The 20,313-nt window shown below is 46.0% G+C and overlaps 1 protein-coding gene across 3 annotated transcripts in view; it reads right to left on the bottom strand.

Annotated features, from left to right (window-relative positions):
* Positions 1-20,313, bottom strand: part of LOC135898646 (uncharacterized) — a 116,763-nt gene that overhangs the window by 14,906 nt on the left and 81,544 nt on the right. For all 3 annotated transcript variants that reach the window (XM_065427747.2, XM_065427738.2, XM_065427729.2), the window contains 2 exons: positions 10,155-10,391; positions 9,132-9,299 (listed from right to left, as the gene is read on the bottom strand). In XM_065427747.2, coding sequence (XP_065283819.1) covers positions 9,132-9,299; positions 10,155-10,307 — 321 coding nt within the window. In that variant the 5' untranslated portion in view covers positions 10,308-10,391. The remainder of the gene's footprint in view (positions 1-9,131; positions 9,300-10,154; positions 10,392-20,313) is intronic.

The following is a 20,313-nucleotide window of genomic DNA, read 5'->3' as shown; positions in this document are numbered from 1 at the left end:
AGATGACCTTAACATTGATTGCTTGAGCAACTCAGTGCCACAGGCTCAACTTACGGAAATGCTCGAAGTAAATGTGTAGGTAAATGTGATAAAACAACCGACACTTATCCAGCTAAGTACGTCAACATGTATTTATAACAAACTGTCAAAATCAGACAACTGACTCAGGAGTTCTCGGACCACATATTAGGGACCATTTGTCCATATACGTAATAGAAAGCTTTAACCAAAATCAAAAAACAAACATGAAAGGTCTGTCACATACCGTAACGTAAACCAGGAGACATTGCAACGTTTTCGTTCTATTTCGTTAGCTACAGACTGGCGCTCCATCTATGGCTGTGGCAACGCTACTCGCGCGTATGAACTACTAATAGACAAAATTAAAACAGCCTTCACCGTAAGTTTTCTTTACATCAAAAAGACCCGTCCCCATAAGGCATTCCGTACTTCGGAATGCTTGAAAGTTATCATTGAAAAATATGTACTGTTTCAAAGGTTCCCAGGAAAAGAGTGCCTCCGATTTACAAGCGTTTAAGAAACATCGAAATAAAACAAATAGCCTTGTGCGCAGACAAAAAGAACGATGCTTTTATAACTTGTTTAAACACGAAGTATCTAGAAAACGGGAACTTGTCTGGAAAAGGCTCAATTCCTTCCTAGAAGGTTATTCAAAAAAAAACACTGGTCCCACTGAGATCAAATTAGATAACGATACTTTCACAGGCCGTAAGCTAGCTGACTTTTTAGCAATTCTTCTTGCCTCTATCGCAAGCAGTGTGCATAATACTTCCTGCATTAAATTTATGCCTTCGAGAGTATGTGAATCTGCGTATTTGTTCCCCGTCTCCTAGCCAGAAGTTGTAACAGTGTTCTTAACCCTCAAAACTAGCTACTGCGCCGACCCTGAAGATCTACAAATTCGACCGGTCAAGTACGTGCTTGACATCATTGCCCCAGCCCTAACACAAGTGATCAATCTAATCTTTTCTTCTAGCGATTTCCCGAGACAGCTACAAGTTGCTAAAGTTACCGTTATTTTCAAAGGCGGTGACAAAAAAATGTATCAACTACAGGCCTATTTCCATATTACCCATTTTTTCCAAAGCTATTAAAAAGTTGATACACATAAGAATGAATAGTTTTTTGAGTCGCCATAACTTCATAACGCCGTTTCAATTCGGTTTTAGTAAAAAAAAAAAACGTTCCACGGAATCCGCGTTACTTCTTCAAAAAGAAATCATATTAGATAGTTTCGAGCGTCAACTTTACATAGTTGGAATATTTATCGACTATTCGAAAGCCTTTGATCGCATTAATCATATTACACTTCTAAAAAAGGTAGAGCATTACGGATTCCGTAGAGCATGTTTCACACTTATGCAAAGCTACTTGAATTATCGCCAGCAGCAGGTACAACTGAATAACTATAAATCAAGCTTTCGATCCCTAAACAGCGGAGTACCGCAGAGAAGCATCGTAAGGCCTCTACTTTTTAATGTATATAATAATGACGTAGTAAGAACAGATGAAAATACCCCATTTAAATGCTGACGATACTAGCGTCTTTTTTTAGGATCAGATTTATTGCAAATTCAAACCAGAGCAAATTACGTACTCGCGAAACTGCATACCTGGAGTTTGATCAACTCGCTAATTACAAGAAAGTCAACTTTGATTTAGCGCTTTTTCTTGGTACATCAAAAATTGAGGTGGTTCCTGCTGTGAAATGTCTTGGTGTATTTGTAATTAAAAACACGTCCTGGGATTTGAAGTCTGATTCTGTTTGTTCCAGCCTTTCTCGCACGGTTGGTATATTATCACGCACACGTTTCCTTTTGCCTGAGAAAGTAAAACCGGTCTTGTATAATTCACTTTTCCTTTCAAAACTATGCTATTGGAACCTTGTCTGGGAAACTACCACAATTTCCAACATTCTGGGGCTTTCTAGACTACAGGAAAGGGCTTTCGGTTTGATTGTCAGTGCTCCGTACAACGCACACACAGGGCCCATCTGTAAAAACCTAAACGTAATACCTGTTGTCGACTTGTACGATTCTTTACTAATGACACGCTACAAACAAGGGATTAAAACGAACAATCTGTGCTTGAAAGAACTTGCTAATTTGACTGAAAAAGAGCATGGTTATGGCACGCGCGGAATCACTTTTTGTTTACGCTACGGACCCGTACTAGCTATATATCGCCAACAAATGATCGCCTATACATTGCTTACTCTTTTAAAGAACCAGCATTGTAATGCTGCTGCTGTTAAGTTTTGATTTTGTACTGGCAAGTTTATCCAAGTTTTGATCGATTTTGATGTCGTGCATTAAAGTATTTCCTTTTTAATGTTAATTTCAACACTTTTAGATTTATTTTTCAGATGTATAATTTTGACATTGTAAGCATATCGCATACGAACAGGAAAGGTTCGTATGCGACAAGCTTACAATGCCATTATCCATTATCTGGTACAGACGCAGTCAAGCCTCTGGCTTTTCGTATGTGCCCCCAACATTTCGTACATCCTATAATGTGCCATAATGCCGAAATAAAATTAATGAATGAATGACAAACGACGTTTATTGTTGTCTCGCAAGATGCGACCCAAAGGGCGTAATTTTCTTTTAGAGTCTAGGCTTCCGCCGCAAAATAGAAAAGAAAACTTGGTTTTACTAGTTTGATTCTGAATTGCTTCAAAAACTTCTGTCCTTGTTTCAATTCTGATATCTTTTGATATTCTGATATTATGACGGGGAACAGCATAGAGACTTCAACAGTCAATTACTGCGAAATATTGGTTAGCCTCAAATATTCCAAAATACAGAATCTTTCCTTTTCGACTGCGAATACAAATAGTGTGTATTTTCAATTAGTATTCGAAACTTCGAATATTCATCCAATTCTTATAAACTGTCCCAAAGGTTAGCAGTAATATAGTTTGGTGATTATTATTTTTTTTGTCGGCACAGAATCTGATGACAGCGCCACGGCATCTGCCGGACGTCACGCTCCACAGCTGGTCTGCAGGTGCTAAATCCTGCACTTAAACTCGCATTATAGAACATCACTTCATTCGACATATACCTGGAACTCTGTACATCGTCAAACTGCGCCATATTGTCGAACCGTCCATCTTGTCAGCTCTGATTGGGCCACACGGCTACTACGGCCTCTCTGATTGGCTCAAAATGCCGCCATTGCAGTATCTGATAAAATGGCAGAATTTGACCGTGTCCAGAAAATTCCTTTTCGAGCCTCAGTGACGATGATGACGACGACGACGACGACGATCATGATGATGATGATGTTCTTTACTCGCAGCCCCTTTGAAACACGGCGGGGGCTCATAGTATAATAGCCTGCTTGATTTACTCAGATTATACTGCATATATCCCCATCTAACATTTCGTCAATCTCATTTCTATCTTAACATTCGTATTTAAAACCTCCATTAGAGCAGTCGGTGACAACCTGCGAATTACAAAGACGCTCAACCCACAAAAACACAATGCACCTGTTCGTCACCTCTGAAAGAGAGCTGAACCAGCTGGAGTCCGCCCACAGCTTAATTACGTTGGTCGGCTGATGAAAATCCTAGGCAAATCAGAAAACAAAAGGTAGTTGTTTCAAGCTAAAATATTACCTCTGGCTAAGCAGTGACATCAGGACCACCTATAAAGTGAGCCTAGACATTCGGGTTACATCTTGAAAACAGTTTTTACAAACACGAGAAAGCACTTGATGTCAGCTACTACAAAGGCGAATCTAATTGGCTGGCACGTGCAAATTTTGTTTTAATAGGACAAAGTACAAATAACCTTGTAATTGTTAGGTTCTCACCGACTATATGTTGCACCGTTACCTACGCTGACAATGACTCCGGTTCTATAAATCTCTTCCCTGCTCTTTTTTTTTTTACCAATGCCCTAAGCGCCTCTTACTTATCTTGACTGCTGACCAGTTTATCCTTCCATCTTCTTTGAATCCCATTTCTGAATAGTGGACCTCCCCTGCAGGTCTCACTGGATTAATATCTTGACTTTCCATTACAATGTGCCGAGTCGATTCTGGATTTCTTCATTATCATTTTTTTTTTGCAGCAGTAGCACACACATGCCCCATCATGTGGTGCATATTCACCCCGTTATGTTTCACGCCCTCAAGCAGACAGTTCGGGCCTCAATTAGCAAGGCAGTGCACTTTTCCTTATTGTACAGATTTGCCCTCCTGATTTCTTTATTGTCGATCGTTCTTTTAAATCTCAATGGTCTTTGTTTCTACATTCTTTGCATCCAATTCGCTGTCTCTGTTTCTCCCGCTTTCTTTCTGATGACTCCTGGTTGCCAGCTTACCCTTTCAGTTACCTTATACTTGGCTGCGCCAACTTTCTTGAACTCTTCCTCCGTTGCGTATCGACTTGATGTACAGATATTTGTGAGCTTTAGCCGGCTATTTCTTATCAGCCGTGTTCTTTAATCCTCCTCCAAATTTAATTTTGCTGAGGTGCCACCAGTGTCCCCTGCACTGCCTCATTTGTGGTTTTAACGTGGGCCCCCGAAGCCAGTCGGCCCACCAAATTCCGGTTAATCTCCAACACCGACATTATTTCTGGTTTAAAGCAGAGAATTGCATTTGCGAATGTTATCCCTTGTACCATTAAACTTTTCTCAGTTCCTCGCACAACATCGTGTTTGTTCTAACGTCGAAGTGTTCCGTTTAATTATTGCTTTTCTCCGCTTCCCTTTCAGTTTTAGATTATCTTAGTGGACGCTTGAGTAGGCATTTCCTTCGCTTATGCATACACCCAGGTACTCATATTGATTGACTACGGGTATGACCTGCTGAATTAGTATCACGTCATTACTATGTCTGTTCACAAAAGATCGTAATGTCAGATTTATCTGTGCTGAACTTAAGACCTAGATTCGTCGCTATGTTGTCATTTATGTTCGCAAGTCTCGGTAAATCACTTGAATTGTCCGCTAGTAGCACTAGATCGTCCGCATACAAAAGCCCAGGGACCTTCTGTAGCACTGTTTGCCCACCACGAATGTACAACTCAAACCTTAATTCACTGTTTTCCAGTCGTCTATACTCTTAACATAAAGCGTGAACAGTAATGGAGACAGCGGGGAATCCTTGCTTAGACCATCGGTAAACTTGCACTAATTATGTGCATTTCCAGCCTTCCCACCAATTTTTACTCGTTTCTCCTTTAGCTGCTCCACGAAATCGTCATTTATGCCTTCATGCTTGAGAATATCCTATAACAATTCCCTGTCTACGTTGTCGTAGGCTCCCTTAAAATTTAGAAATGCTATCCATAAAGCGTCTATGCTGAGCTACAAAAATCTATATGAGTTATCACAAAAATTTCTTCTAAGCGTCTGCCTGGTCTGAACCCGCTCTGTAGTTCCCCCAGTACATAATTTGTTTCCGCCCATTTCGATGTTTCAAATTTTATGGCTTGAATTTGCCATTCTATTTATCACCGATTGTACTGTAACCGACATGTACGAGCTAGCCTTATCCTTATCACCTTTGCCTTTATAGATAAGGTTCCTCCGGGTTTCACGCCACCCAATCGAAATTTTCTTTGTTTTAGTAACTTACTCGGTGGCAGTAGTCAGCTGTACCTTGCTCTTTGGCCACGACTGCTTGATTCACTGTATAGGGATTTCGTCTGGTTCTGCTGCCATCTGCTTTATTCCAGTAAAAGGTTTTGGATGGCAGCGCGACCGATCACTGAATTGGTCGCCGGTCCTTTAATCACGCTTCACGGTTATTAATGAGCGAAAAATAATTACAACCATGTGCTCTCGACCTGTGTTTAATAGAGCTGCACTGAATTAAATGGTCCCTCAAACAGTTAGGACAAATTTTGTAGACGCGTAGGGTGCAGCTACAGTTAAACATTCGCATCACAATTTGTGTGAAGCGTCTCACAGTAACAAAGCTACGCACGATTACAGGCTACCCTCGTCCATAATCATGCTTTCTTTCCTAAACTCGCTTGCAGAGTGATCGGGGCTTAGCTCCGCCTTCCCTGACTCTACGTCATGATGCGACGTCATGATGCCAGTTGTCTAGGAGTCAGCACGCGAAGCCTCTCCAACTTCTCCGCCAGCCGCCTGGCCGTCGATCCCAAGCGAGAGCTATCGACGCAGCGTGCATTCCGAGCATTCTGTTGCAGCGCCGAGGGTGTTTGGTATTCCGGTAACCGCAGGCGAGCTGGGCATTTTGACGGATGGGTAGAAGTGTAAAAGAAATGGGCATGGGCAGGACATGTAATGAGGAGGGAAGATAACCGATGGTCATTAAGGGTTACGGACTCGATCCCAAGGGAAGGGAAGCGCAGCAGGGGGCGGCAGAAAGTTAGGTGGGCGGATGAGATTAAGAAGTTTGCAGGGACGGCATGGCCACAATTAGTACATGACCGGGGTTGTTGGAGAAGTATGGGAGAGGCCTTTGCCCTGCAGTGGGCGTAACCAGGCTGATGATGATGATGATGGTGATGATGATGATGATGATGATGATGATAGAAGTGTAAGCTAAAGCCCCTACATAGTACTATTGCTGTGTTGAAGGAGCTTTAGCGTAGAGGTACGTGAACAGCCTGGTCGGTCTGCCCGGTCCAGCCACCTGCTGGCGCAGAGCTCGATCAGCCAAAGAGCTAATATTGCTGTAACCGAGTGTAAAACATTTTAAACAAAAGCAACGAGTTCACGTTTACGCTCCCGCTAAAAATTTACGTCAGCAGCAAAGTAGAATTCACTTGGTTACTGCTATATTAGTTCTGCGTTTGGTTGAGCTCTTAATCACCAGGTAGCTGCACAGTGCAGCCCGTTCTGGAGCCACAGGCCATTCACGTTTGCGCCTCCGCTCATCCCGTGAAACGCCCAGGCCCAGTTCACTTCCGTTTCCGTTTACCCGAATACCGAAGACGCTAAATACTATTGTGGCATGTAGTGATCATTCAGCGTGACGTAACGGGCGCAGACGCGTAAGCGCTGGCGCGGTGGCGATACCGACAAGCGCTGCAGCCACCCCACTCGCATTTTTGCCTTGTAGAGGGAGACAATGTCGCAGCTTGACATGTCGCCGATCGCTACGTTTGCAGCCCATAACGTAGGGCGAACCACGGTGCTCGCGAAAAGACAGATCGAGACTGCGCAGCTGGCGTCAACACGGAGCACGTTCTAACGCAGGCTGACGACACTTGCTGTGTGCCAGAAGTGCGTGAGTGTAGTGCTAAATTGTCCTTGTGCGTTCTCTTTCTGTTACATTATTTTAAATGCGAAGCATTTCTTGGCGAACATTTGCCACTTTGACAGTATCTATCTATCTATCTATCTATCTATCTATCTATCTATCTATCTATCTGTCTGTCTGTCTGTCTGTCTGTCTGTCTGTCTGTCTGTCTGTCTGTCTGTCTGTCTGTCTGTCGGTCCGTCCGTCCGTCCGTCCGTCCGTCCGTCCGTCCGTCCGTCCGTCCGTCCGTCCGTCTGTCTGTCTGTCTGTCTGTCTGTCTCTGTCTGTCTGTCTGTCTGTCTGTCTGTCTGTCTGTCTGTCTGTCTGTCTGTCTGTCTGTCTGTCTGTCTGTCTAGCCAGCCAGCCAGCCAGCCAGCGAGCCTCCTACAACTTGGTGCTCTCATGGTTGTTGCATTAATTTGGTCTGTACCAAAACTGGCATAGCATGACAAGAGTGTACGACAAACAAATTATATGTCATGGCATGGATATCATGTGTGTCATGTCGTGTCATGTAGCCCACATATGGAGTGTGCTTAACGCCTACTCCAGCTTCGCCGCGGGTCGGCCCGGTATTTCACTATCTTCGGCATCGGCCCACGCATGGGGAGTTTTCACCTCTGCGTCACCTCCGCCGCTGGTCGGCCCAGCGTGTAACTATCTTCGGGATCGGCCCACGTATGGGGAGTTCTGTGTCCACACACGGACACGATCCTGGGCGAACTAGCCCTTAACACCTTCGCAGTAAAATCGGTTACGTCATTGTGTATATTAATTAATTCATTCATGACGCCGAACGCGGCAGTACTTGCACGAGCTTGTGCGCGCGGTAACGCCAAGGGGCGCCAACGAACCGGCTGTGGAAGAAGGCGACGACGCTGGAGCCAGTCGTTATGATGATACTTTTGTGTTAACGCATGGACACGATCCTGGGGAGAGTAGCCCTTAACATAAAAAGACCACTGATATTTACACGAATGAGAAAAAAGAAATTAGGAGGGTAGATCTGTACGATAACACGAAGAGAAGTACCTTGTTATTTGAGGCTCGAGCTGGTTGTCTAAGGCCAAAAACGTACCGGAGCAAATATTCAAAACAAGATGAGGCATGTGTATGCTGGAGCAAAAATCCGGAGACCACTCAGCGCATCCTTATAGAATGCTAAGGGATCCACTCAGCGAGACCAGTACGCAACGTACAACTTCTAGAAGCACTTGGATTTAAAGTAGACGGAAGCATCAACCGGTCAGAAGTTGTTATAACCACTCTAGAGATGTTCATAGTAAAGGTGGAAAAAAAGCAGGGAAGAGATACAACCGTATATGTTACAGGCATAGGCAGCGGTACGAGGTACATAGGGAAGTTCTGAGGGGAAAAAGATTAATGAGACGTATACAGAAATGCTAGAATGAAAAGCATGTATAGCATACCTGATTAAATCAAGGAAGTTAGGCGACTATTTGTTACCGCCCCGTTTCAAAGGGCATTCCAGTAAATCATTCATCATCATCACCACCATGGAATCGAGGGCGTTCACAAATACGGGTGCAATTGTCGTGTGTCTCACCAGAGTCCTTCCATTTTTTTTTTCTGGTCACGAAACTGCCGCCTCAGTTTCATATAGAGCCAGCGCCCGCCGCTAGAGGCGCAACCGTGCATGAGAGGGCATGCGAACGCCGCTACCGCTGTGGTTGTGTGTGGGGCAGCCTCGGTATTCTAGCTTTCTCAACTTCCTCAGCCGTCGCTTTAGTTTCACGTAACTATTTTTAACATTTAATATGCTTGAATTACTGCCTGAGCGCGTCTTCTGCCATGATATGAGCGCCCGGGACGAAAAAAAAGCCGCTCATAACATGGAAGGACTCTGGTCTCACGTAGAACGAGGTGGCGACGCTGACGGTGACGACGGGCGAGAAGAGTCCGCACAGCAGGAAGTGGACGCCCTGCACGGCCATGGCGAAGGCGACGGTAGCCAGGCAGCGAAGCGTTGAGTCGCCGCCCGCCACCACGTGCACCACCAGGAACAGCGAGGCGGCCAGCACCTGCCGAGACAGCGCGAAGGCGACCAGGATCGGCCATTCTGGTCCAAATGTCCCTAGTATACAGATGATTTCATTGCCCGTTCATGGGTACCGCCACTTTGGGCTATTACACGAACAATTTGTCAGTCTTGTGCGAAGTGACGTCATAGTAACGTGGCCACCGTTGTGTCTGATTTCGCCTTCGGAAGATACCTTGTGGTCTTCCGCACAGGGAGTATGGGAAAGAGCACAGCGGAGAGCTGCTGGCAACATAGAGTTTCCTACAATGTACTGGAGGTACCCGATCCACCATGCGAGTGATGGGAAGAACATGGATTTGTCTGATCTTCGTGCTTGTGCATTCAAACGTTCTTGTGGCTTCGTATATTAGGCTTTATATGCCTTCATTGTCGTAAATTTCAAAGCAACCTACTCTTCGAAGTGCAGAAGATGCTACGAACACGCACAATCGCTACTAATTGCAAAGATTGAGCTTGTCGAGGTGGCCAAATCGAAACTCGCCAAGCATCTCAAGGCACTGGCACGCCCGCGATAAATGCATAACGGCGTTTCACATCGCTTGTCGATGCATGCGTCTGTGGCCTAATGGTTTCAACATCAGATCTCTGTGCTAGAGGTCCTGCGTTCGAGTCCTGCCGTCGGATAAATTTAATGATGTCTACTTAATTCTTTATTGCATGCATACGACTTTATGCATACGATTCGACTGTATAGCCCCGTGCATTTATTTCCTACATATCAAAAGAAAAAAGGCATCGTCAACTGTTCAAGAAGGCGGCAATCAAACGCTTGGGTAAAATACTCCATTGAAGAAAACAAGCACGTCGACTGTAGAGCTACGCAACTGTGACATACCACTTCAATGACGTTGAAGAAGCCGTTCCAGGTGATGACGTAGTCGCTGTTGACCTGGATCTGCGACAGCGACTTGTTCCCGTGCAGGAGGTCACGAATCACTTCGTTGAGGCTCTGGTTTCCGGGCAGCGGGATCTCGGGGAACTCGGCCATGTCGGGCGATGCCTAGGCAGTGGATGTTCAGACGCACTTCGGCTCCCAACAAGATGGCGCGCCACCTTCTTGATGGCGATGGGACTGCGGTGGCCGGACGAAGAAGTGTTGCGGTGATGATGATGATCGCTACTGGCCTTCCCTTTTTAAATGCTGCTTCGCAGAACTAGTTTATTTCGTTCCGTGGGCAGCTTTTTATTGCTACAGTGTACTTTCCAGTACAATGTAGTACTGCGCAACGTTCGTTCTGCGGGTCATTTGCTCCCATTATTGCCAGGGGAAACCAATTCATTGCTTCCCGCACTTTGGCCAATCATGCGAAAACGTGAGAAAATGTTACGCAACGCTAGAAACGAATCCATTTTGGGTCTCCCAAGCATGGATGAAGGTCGGTCTTTCCTGTCAATAAAATCTCTCTCTTTCAGTGCTGTATTATGACGGAATTCGCAGATTATGGAAAAAGACAGACAAATTATGCTAGTGCTTTCACAGCACTTTTAGAAGCATGTCTCAGTTCAGTACGATCGAGTCAATCTGACGCAACTGAGGCGGAAGACACTGCATTAGAGAGAACGTTTAATGTATGAACCTTTATTTCCCATTGAACAATGGCGGAAGGTGAGAAAAAAAAATCGTAAAAAAGACGGCTTCATTGCCCTCAACTACCTCACCTCCCCTCCCCCCCCCCCCCCATTTGGGATGGTTATTTATTCAAAAAACATTCTGGGGTTTTATGTGCCAAAACCGTGATCTCATTATGAGACACGCCGTAGTGGGGGACTCCGGAATAATTTTGACCACCTGGGGTTCTTTAAAGTGCACCTAAATCTAAGTACACGGGTGTTCTTGTATTTCGCCCCCATCGAAATGCGGCCGCGGTGGCCGGGATGTTCACCCGCGACCTCGTGCTTAGCGGCACAACACCAGAGCCTCTAAGCAAGGCGGGTAGGTTAGTTATTCATGATCACCTACATAACAGCGCGCAAAATGAGCGACCCCCCCCCCCCCAACATGTCTTTTCTGAGTTCGTCCTTCGTTTTACGCACTGTCATTAAGCAGCCGCAAGACAATCTTGCGAAGAGCTTTCTGCTGTTTCCATCCAGACCTTTTTAAAGATACACAACGGAATCAAACATCCTAAGGGCCCGCCGTGGTTGCTCAGTGGCTACGGTGTTAGGCTGCTGAGCACGAGGTCGCGGGATCGAATCCCGGCCACGGCGGCCACATTTCGATGGGGGCGAAATGTGAAAACACCTGTGTACTTAGATTTAGGTGCACGTTAAAGAACACCAGGTGGTCGAAATTTCCGGAGTCCCCCACTACGGCGTGCCTCATAATCAGAAAGTGGTTTTGGCACGTAAAACCCCATAATTTATTTTTTTAACATCCTAAGCCACCTGCCCCTCCCTTTTCTCAAGAATATTTCGGAAGGCGAGAAGAAAACGACGCTATGCAAGCGAAGATGTTGGCCCAGAAACGTAGAGGCCAAGAAAAAGCGCACACGTGTCTGGTTGGTTCAGAGAAGCCAGTCGCTGTGCAAGTCAAATATTGCGAGCGAGCTCGGTTCGATGTTCCAGACAACACGGTATCGCAGCTAGCGACAACCAGTCACCTGTAATAATAATATTTGGGGTTTTACGTGCCTAAACCACTTTCTGATTATGAGGCACGCCGTAGTGGAGGACTCCGGAAATTTTGACCACCTGGGGTTCTTTAACGTGCGCCTAAATCTAAGCACACGGGTGTTTTCGCATTTCGCCCCCATCGAAATGCGGCCGCCGTGGCCGGGATTCGATCCCGCGACCTCGTGCTCAGCAGCCCAACACCATAGCCACTGAGCAACCACGGCGGGTCCAGTCACCTGTAGCCTTACTTAGGTGTTATCATATCGTAATCTATTTTCCTGGCTACATATCTGCTTTATCTAGCAAGACTACGCACATATATACTAAGGGCGATCCGGTCCCCCTCTTTTTTTCCTGCTTTTGCAGCGAAGCAGCTAGTGTAACTAGGAGCACCTGAAAACGTTATAAGCCAATTTTAACACTGTCCTGAAAAAGCTCATTTGTCTAGTTTACTTATCGAAAGGAAGGAGGAAGGACAGTGGGCATGCTATAGTGATGCTGCGCAAACAAATGCTTAAGTGCGTGGGTCAATTAAGGGCTAAGTGAATATTGTTATAGCGCCGCTTACTGCCCATTTGGCAGTACAAACGTGAACTTTACGAATTTTCGCCGCTTCCCAGGAAGACCCAAACGTATAATAACAATTATATACTTGCAGAAAATGAGGATCATGTTGTGCATTACGTGTGTCGAAAGTTTGAAGGGCCTAGGTTAATCGCACATTTCGCAAATAATTACCTATACTGGCGTTCTATGGCTTTAGAAGCGCATACGATACAAACCGCCACTAATTTCCCAATATGTTGAAAAACATAACGTACCACAAAGTTCAAATTTTGAGGAAATGGAGAGCATCCTACGCGCGATGATGCTCAAACTGTCAGAAGTGAAGTGACTGCCGCTATATTGTCTATTAATTACTTCATGAACTTACATATGTATCTCATTATCTGTCATTACGGCAATTGTACCGATTGAACTGCTGCTGTTTGCCAAATGACCTTTTATGTTAACCATGAACAGGAGGTCCCAATTCAAACTATGGGACCTCATTTTGTATACCTCTATCTATATAATATTTTTATTTACTAATAAAGATTGATTGATTGATTGATTGATTGATTGATTGATTGATTGATTGATTGATTGATTGATTGATTGATTGATTGATTGATTGATTGATTGATTGATTGATTGATTGATTGATTGATTGATTGATTGATTGATTGATTCCTGAAATACGCGTACTTTCGGAGTGCGGTCGACTGTCGGCGTGAGGTTCCGTGCATATGTAGGTATATGTATGCTATATGAGATGCGGTATATATGGGTTATATTGCCACACCATTCTATCACTAAAGTTGCTCATACGAGGTCTTACATTCTTGACAAAATTATTTCTCAGAATTTTTGAAAATGGCAGCACACAAACAAACGCCATGAAAAAGAAAATACCGACAGTTCATGCCTTTTACCTTAAACATTCTCATACTTAAATATTAAATATGCGAAATAATAACGGAGCTCAAAACTCAAAATTATGTAATTTTATCGGCGCGACCGAGCAATGCCTCAATGATCGGCCCATGAAGGAGGTTTGAAACATATCCGATACGGAAAAGTGGCGGTATAGTCGCTAAGAAAGATATTGGCTTTAATTACTAAGCATAAATGAAATTGTACGACGGATGGATTCAAACAGAGGACCCCTAGCACAATTGCTCGTTTTTACTTAGCTTACGTTTACTTGAATTCACACTGCCACTACTGCTACGAGTCTTACGCTTCGTGTAATATTCTAACGAGTTGTCATTGTATACATTTCTTCGCCTTTATAGCGAAACTAAGGTGGGCCGACGACGCCTCGTGTGATGACTGTGGTGACGATTAGACTCTTCAACACCTTCTCAGTGACTGTCCTCGCTCTAATTTACAGAGACAATCACTCGCAAACGCGACAGCGCGCTTTGACTGAAGACCTCTAACAGAGCAACTTATTTTAAGATGCCGTCATCACAAGGACATCGCAGCAGGGGGCGGCGAGGGCACTGTTGCAGTTTTTAGGGTCAACAGAAGTGGACAAGCGGCTGTAGCCTGAACAGGTGGTTCACAGTGCTGCAAGAGCTACTGTGCTGTGCGGCGACAGTATGCGGTGACAGTGACCGACCGTGATTGTATGTCTGTGCTCCTTTTTTCTTTATCTCTACTTTGTTCCCACTTTACCTCCCCCTATCCTCTTTCCGCAGCGTAGGGTAGCAAGCCGGACCTTCCCCTCTGGTTAACCTCCCTGCCTTTCCCCTTTCCTCTGTATCTCTCTCTCTTTTGTTGAAAGCGAAAGAGACACATATTGTTCTTCTTATATATTATTTGTAAAAAAACTAATGAGATTTACGCTATCATTATTGATGGTATATTTTGTTGCCGAGCATCACTTGCACTACAGTATACCTAGCCTACACGGCTACTGCAGCTAATTGCTCCATAATAGCTTGCACTAATTATCTGCGCGCTTCATCTGATAATTTTAGAAAATGTGCACACCCAAAAGAAAAAAGCGAAAGACCTGACGCTGAATTTTCAGCGAATCGCATTTATTACTGTCCAAATTTGCATTTTTATTCACAAAATTATCCATGCTGCAAGTTCTCTTTAAAGGCGCGTGCAAACAAAAAAACTACATAAGACTATGGCATAATACACGAACAAAACAATAGCACATGTATTCTTTCCATCTTTTTACCTTCATCTGCAGATTCAGAGTATAAGAGGGAAAGCGATCTAACAGGAATCACACAAACACAAGCACACGCAATGCATAGACACAGCAAGCAGACCCTTGGTCTTGGGGTCTTCTTTTAATGAAGTATAACATGAAAACTGAGCCGTTTCATCAGGGCGGTGTGCACAGAATGAAAAAAAAGTTAATGTATACGTGTTATGCTATACTCTACACCGGCCCAACATATCTACATATGAACAGCTATACGTTTTTAACTGCGAGAGGTACGATGCTCAATACTCGGCAGGAGTAATTACAGCATTTGCAATATACACTAATAATGATGAAGCAGTGCGTCGGCTTAGAAGTTAAAACTTTTTATCAGCTAGGCCTCCTTGTCGTTTGCGAAGCTCAATGAAATAGCCCGTTCTTTTTTTTTCTGCTTGAGAATGTGCTTACAACCCGCGTTCCGATCTGCTTTATGCGTGAAAACAGCGCTGGAACGGGGACGGTGAAGAGCTGTGGGCGGAACGTCGAGGTATGCATTGCTTGCAGCATGATTCTTTATGCGCACAAGCTTATTCAAGGCAGCACCGCTTCAACAACGGCCCGCCTATGGACTCAGGGCCGACAATTCAAGGCACAGGTAACGAGCCGGGAGGGAGAAAAGGAAAGAGTAGGATAGCTGCGCATACTTAGTGCACGCAGTCTGCTCCAGATTTCGAAGGTATGATGACAGGCGCGCACCTTACTAATCGCCTCAAAGACCAAACGTGGCTGTTCGCTCAGCAGTCCTGGGGACTAATTCTTTGATCAGGTCTTCTAAGTTGAGCGTAGTGGTCCCTTGTGAACGTGCAAAGTGAGATGTGTTAGACTCCTCTACATCACGCGGTTTCGAAAATAAGTTTTCATTCATTTTGTAAATTCGGCCTAAAGCACTGACTGAGCGCTCCGCCGAAACTACTCATGCAGGTACAGAAAAAAGCTGCATGCATTTGAGGATTTGGTCTATCGGCTTATGGACTTGTTCAAATTTTGCTTGCAGAGTCTTGGAAATGCTTTCAATTGATAAAGACTCGACATTGGATAAAAAGAAGAAAAAAATTAAGAACTGCGCCGAGAGATGGCTTAGATCAAAATCAGCTGGCTGTTTGCCTAATGCCGCGTTAATTTAATGACATTAGTCAAGAATTGCCCTCCTCCGGCGGCGTCAGTAAACGTGTCTTCTAAATTGAGTAGCTGCTGCATGCAGCTAGTGCCACCCCATTTCGCTCGTTATAAGGTCGACCGCCTCAAATAGTTCTTTGCGCAATGCTCCTTTGAGAGCGAGCGCAACTAGCGGGAGAGACGTGCTGGACATCTCAAACCTCCTCGGTGGCCTTGTAGGCTTCCCACAACGAGGATCCTCCAGACCTAGCTGAGTTGGGACAGCACGGGTGCGGCCTCACAACTCCTGAAACGCGGTTTCTGCCTGCAGGGTCCCGCACAGAGTCTCTGCAGCTTCTTTCACACCTGCAGCACGAGACGTTGACCGTTGGAGGACCTAGTTCCTCACACGGACCGAACAAATCTATGGAGATATTTTTCCCAACAACGTTGCAAACTTTCCCAAGAGTGCTTCCCTTCAAAACGGATTTGCCGTTGTCTGCAATCGAGCCTGTTCAAGGAACAGGATGAAAAGGTTCACTGAAAACTTAGCCAGAGTCCAAGAAACACTGAGCAGTGTTTGACACTGTGCACTGACTCTCTACATTGTCGGGTACAGTGGCAGAAGGCTATTTGGCATTGACTCTGGCTCATCCGATGGATCCCCTACTGACGGAAGAACAACAGACCAACAAACACTTCTGCGCTTTTTTTTATTTAGAAATACTTTGGAAAGATCTTTTACGGTACTCAAAGCATCGCCAATGATGTTGCTGCTCTCGCTAATGTCCTGCAATACAGAATCAAGGAAATGATCACTATAATGTGCCAATCTAGAATCAGCAATCTTTATATAAAACACTCTTGCGTCTCGACACAGTAGTACTCAGAGTTGCCCATGTCGATGTGCGCTACAATGGCCAGGACGACGGCATCGAATACAACCACAAGTAGGGTCCACATTTTTGCCCATGCCGATGCGATAAAATAAATATTTTCGTCTGTTTCAAAAAGTACAGGTAAACAGCACACAGGCAGCTCACGAGGTGGATATGGGTTACCTGGGGCGCCATAATCGTGTGGTACTGATATCCTGCGTCGTCCGGCGCATTCGCGAACGATTTCCTTCAGGGTCGTGCAAGGTTTCGTGCAACCACATCTGCTGTAAACTACCAATGTAAGCTGTATAACTTATGCAACAGGATACAGCTTGAATTTCACCACCAAATGCTGATTTTTATTCATGTGAGCAGTGCCTCAATAAGCCAATTATTAGATGAAGCTTGATGGCAGGCCAGAATATTTATCACTTGAAAGTTCTCCTGCTTTACCAATTATTGTTACGATCGGCCAGCGGGGGCAGTGACCTTCTAGCCTCTCCTGCACTACTGCGAACCGCTTCGTAAAGCGAACGATGCGTCCTCTCGGACAGACCTGCGGCGACAACGCAACACACGTTTGACGGATCAAGTGTTGATTGATGGTTCACTGCGGCCGTCACCGACGATGGGAGCTAGAAACTCGGGGAAAACGGCGTCCTATGGCGTTTCCTCACGGACTCTGGTAACCGCCACGGTCGTCTGGCAGACGGTCCAGCTGATTGCTTGGTCATCCCGGGAACAATGACGCGCCAGCTTTAGTCAAGCGTGACAATCGCTATCTACGAAGCTGCCCTCCTTTCTTTATGTTCAGGGAACAAAGGTGCCGGAGTGCTTATACGCACCCTCGGTCTCAAAGTCGAGGGTGCGCATAATTATTTCCTGGGCGACTTCGGACGCTCCGGCTGGAAGAAGATGTGACCGCTTATTTCCCTGACCTAGGTATCTAGGGAGGACCAAAGGGACATAAAGGGACACTAAAGGTTAACATTAAGTCAAGGTGGACTGTTGAAATACCGTCCCAGAAACCTCGAAACGCTTGTTTCTTGCGACGAAGATACTTACTTTAAGAGAAAATGCGTTCTGAAGCATTCGGGTACCTCTAGCGCAGTTCAAATCACCTACCCTCCGATCAAAAAATGGTGACGTCATGGTCTCGTAGTGACGTTGCGCCGTCGGTGAGTCAAAAACGCAAACGCGCGGCCAGAAACAGAGCCAAAACAGAGCCGACAGCAGCGCGAAAGCGGAACTATGGTGGCTAGCGGAGGGGCAAGCGCGCGACGATAAGCTGGTTCTTTATTTTATGACGCCAACTTTGACGCTCGTTGCAATGGACGACCCTGACAACACATTGGCTCGCGATGCCGGGCTCGACTTCAGCGATTTAAGCACTGATGAACGTGACCCGCTGCAGAGGGCTCGCGCTGTCGGTGTCGTTGCGTACTACTAAGACGGCAACTGTACTGTATGTCATGGCTGTACATATTCGCACATTTGTAGCTTTTCCCTCTTGAAAACCAAATGCCGCACTCACCGCCCCGTCTCTGACCTGCAGTTGTTCTTGCGCTTCGGAGAATGCAGGCAAGACCGACAGAACAGCGCTATGGGAAAGCATTGCTTTGAAAGTCACTCCACACCACTTCAGTAAGTCGGCGTTGAACTCGTAATCCTGAAGTGAAGTGAGCACATTATGCGAGTGTTCGGCTCTTTGACAACGTGCTGTGGCAGAAGTACGGCACTTGACCACTTCGAAAGGAGAGAGAGAGAGAAACTTTATTGTGATTCTAAAGATTTGAAGGAGGGGTGGTCGGAGCCTCTCAGTCCAGGGCCCCACTGGCCTCTGCCGCCTGCCTGACCTGGCTAATTAAGGACTTTTGTCCTGCCAGATCGGAGCGGGCGAGCTGTGCCTCCCACTGCTCCATTGTCCTACTGGTGTTTGGCCTATGAGGGTGCTTAGTGCACTCCCAGGTTATGTGCATTAGGGTAGGTATGCCACCGCACCAAGGACAGTTGGCCCTATAACGAGTGGGATACATGGCGTTTAGCAATTTTAAATGGGGGAACACCCCGGTCTGTATTTTACGCCAATCGGCGGCCTCTTCCCCGTTAAGTTGTGGGTGAGGCGGCGGGTATTTTCTTCGGACTCCACGCTGATGAGCAAGGATGTCTTTTGCATTTAAATTGGTGGAATTTTGTGATGGGTAGTGCGGGTGGTTGGGGTTAGAAGAGGACGCCGTCGCTCGGTTAGTGAACCCTCGAGCTAACGCGTTAGCCTTTTCGTTCCCCTGTACCCCCGCGTGGCCCGGACACCAGAGTAGGCGATGATGGTGGTTGAAGGATTTCGGGATTATCGCGAGGCTAGCCGCAGTCACGTGCCCCTTGAGAAACATGCGACCTGTCTCCTGGGAGTCCGTGACCACGACCGAGTCCCTTTGCGAACGCTCCGCGTGAGCGAGTGCGATCGCCACTGCTATTATTTCAGCCGAGGCTGGGGATCCCGCCGTGGCCGACGCGGTAATTTGCTGTTGGCTGACAGCGTTCACGACTGCCAGGGCGTACCTCCTTTGGTAGCGCTGCCCGGTCGTGTCTGCATACAGAGCTGCGTCCGTGTAGTACGTGTTGTACCTATGGTTGTTAGAGTAGGCTGATTGAATGTGTTGTGCACGTGCTTTGCGCCTTTCATTGTTGTACTCTGGATGCATATTCTTTGGAATTGGGGCTACTGTTTTTTTGGATCTCATCGAAGGAGGGAGAGGTACGGCCTGCTCTGTGAGATAAATGGGGTATGCTGGGATATTGAGTCTAGCCAATATTGCCCTACCAGTTTTTGTGAAGCTGAGGCGCTCCCTCTGTCGCATCAGGGTGGCTTGCCTCAGTTCGTCGAAAGTATTGTGCACTCCCAAAGCTAACATGCGCTCCGTTGAAGTAGATTTAGGCAGGCCCAGAGCAGCTTTGAAAGCGGTTCGGATTATTGTGTCAGCCTGCGTTTCCTCCTCCCTGTTCAGGATTTGCTACGGTAAGCCATAGGTTATTCGACTAACCACTAAGGCCTGTACGAGCCTTAAGGTATCGTCTTCTCGCATTCCCGCTTTTCGATACCTCACGCGACGTATCATTTGGGCTATGTTGTTGGCTGTGGATTTGAGGGTCTTGAGTGTCTGTAGTGCTCTCCCGTCGCTCTGAAGCCACAAACCCAGGACTCGCATCGTGGGTACCTCTCGGACTGATTGGCCCTCAACCACGATGTTAATCGATCCTCTGGATTTGTAGCCTTTCGGGTGTATCCGGATAACCTCAGATTTTTCGGGTGCGCACTTCAGGCCACTCCATCTAGAAAATTTCTCCACCGCTAATACTGCACTTTGGAGCGTATATTCCTTATCCCCTAGTGAACCTCTGCTCGTCCACAGCGCGATGTCGTCTGCGTAGAGCGTGTAATCTAGGTCGGGTATCCGATCCAGATCGCGCGCGAGTCGACACATCGCAATGTTGAAGAGAAGAGGAGATAATATAGCTCCTTGAGGTGTTCCTTTGTCAGGCATTTTAAATAAATCCGAAGTGATTTGGCCAATACTGATGCTCGCCTCGCGGTTGGAAAGAAACGCTCTTAAGTAATTGTATGTGCGCTCACCACAACC

This window comes from Dermacentor albipictus, chromosome 10, assembly GCF_038994185.2.
Source record: "Dermacentor albipictus isolate Rhodes 1998 colony chromosome 10, USDA_Dalb.pri_finalv2, whole genome shotgun sequence".
Taxonomy (NCBI): Eukaryota; Metazoa; Arthropoda; class Arachnida; order Ixodida; family Ixodidae; genus Dermacentor; species Dermacentor albipictus.
Note: the sequence above shows the minus strand (reverse complement) of the source record. Positions and strands in the feature narration are given on the sequence as shown.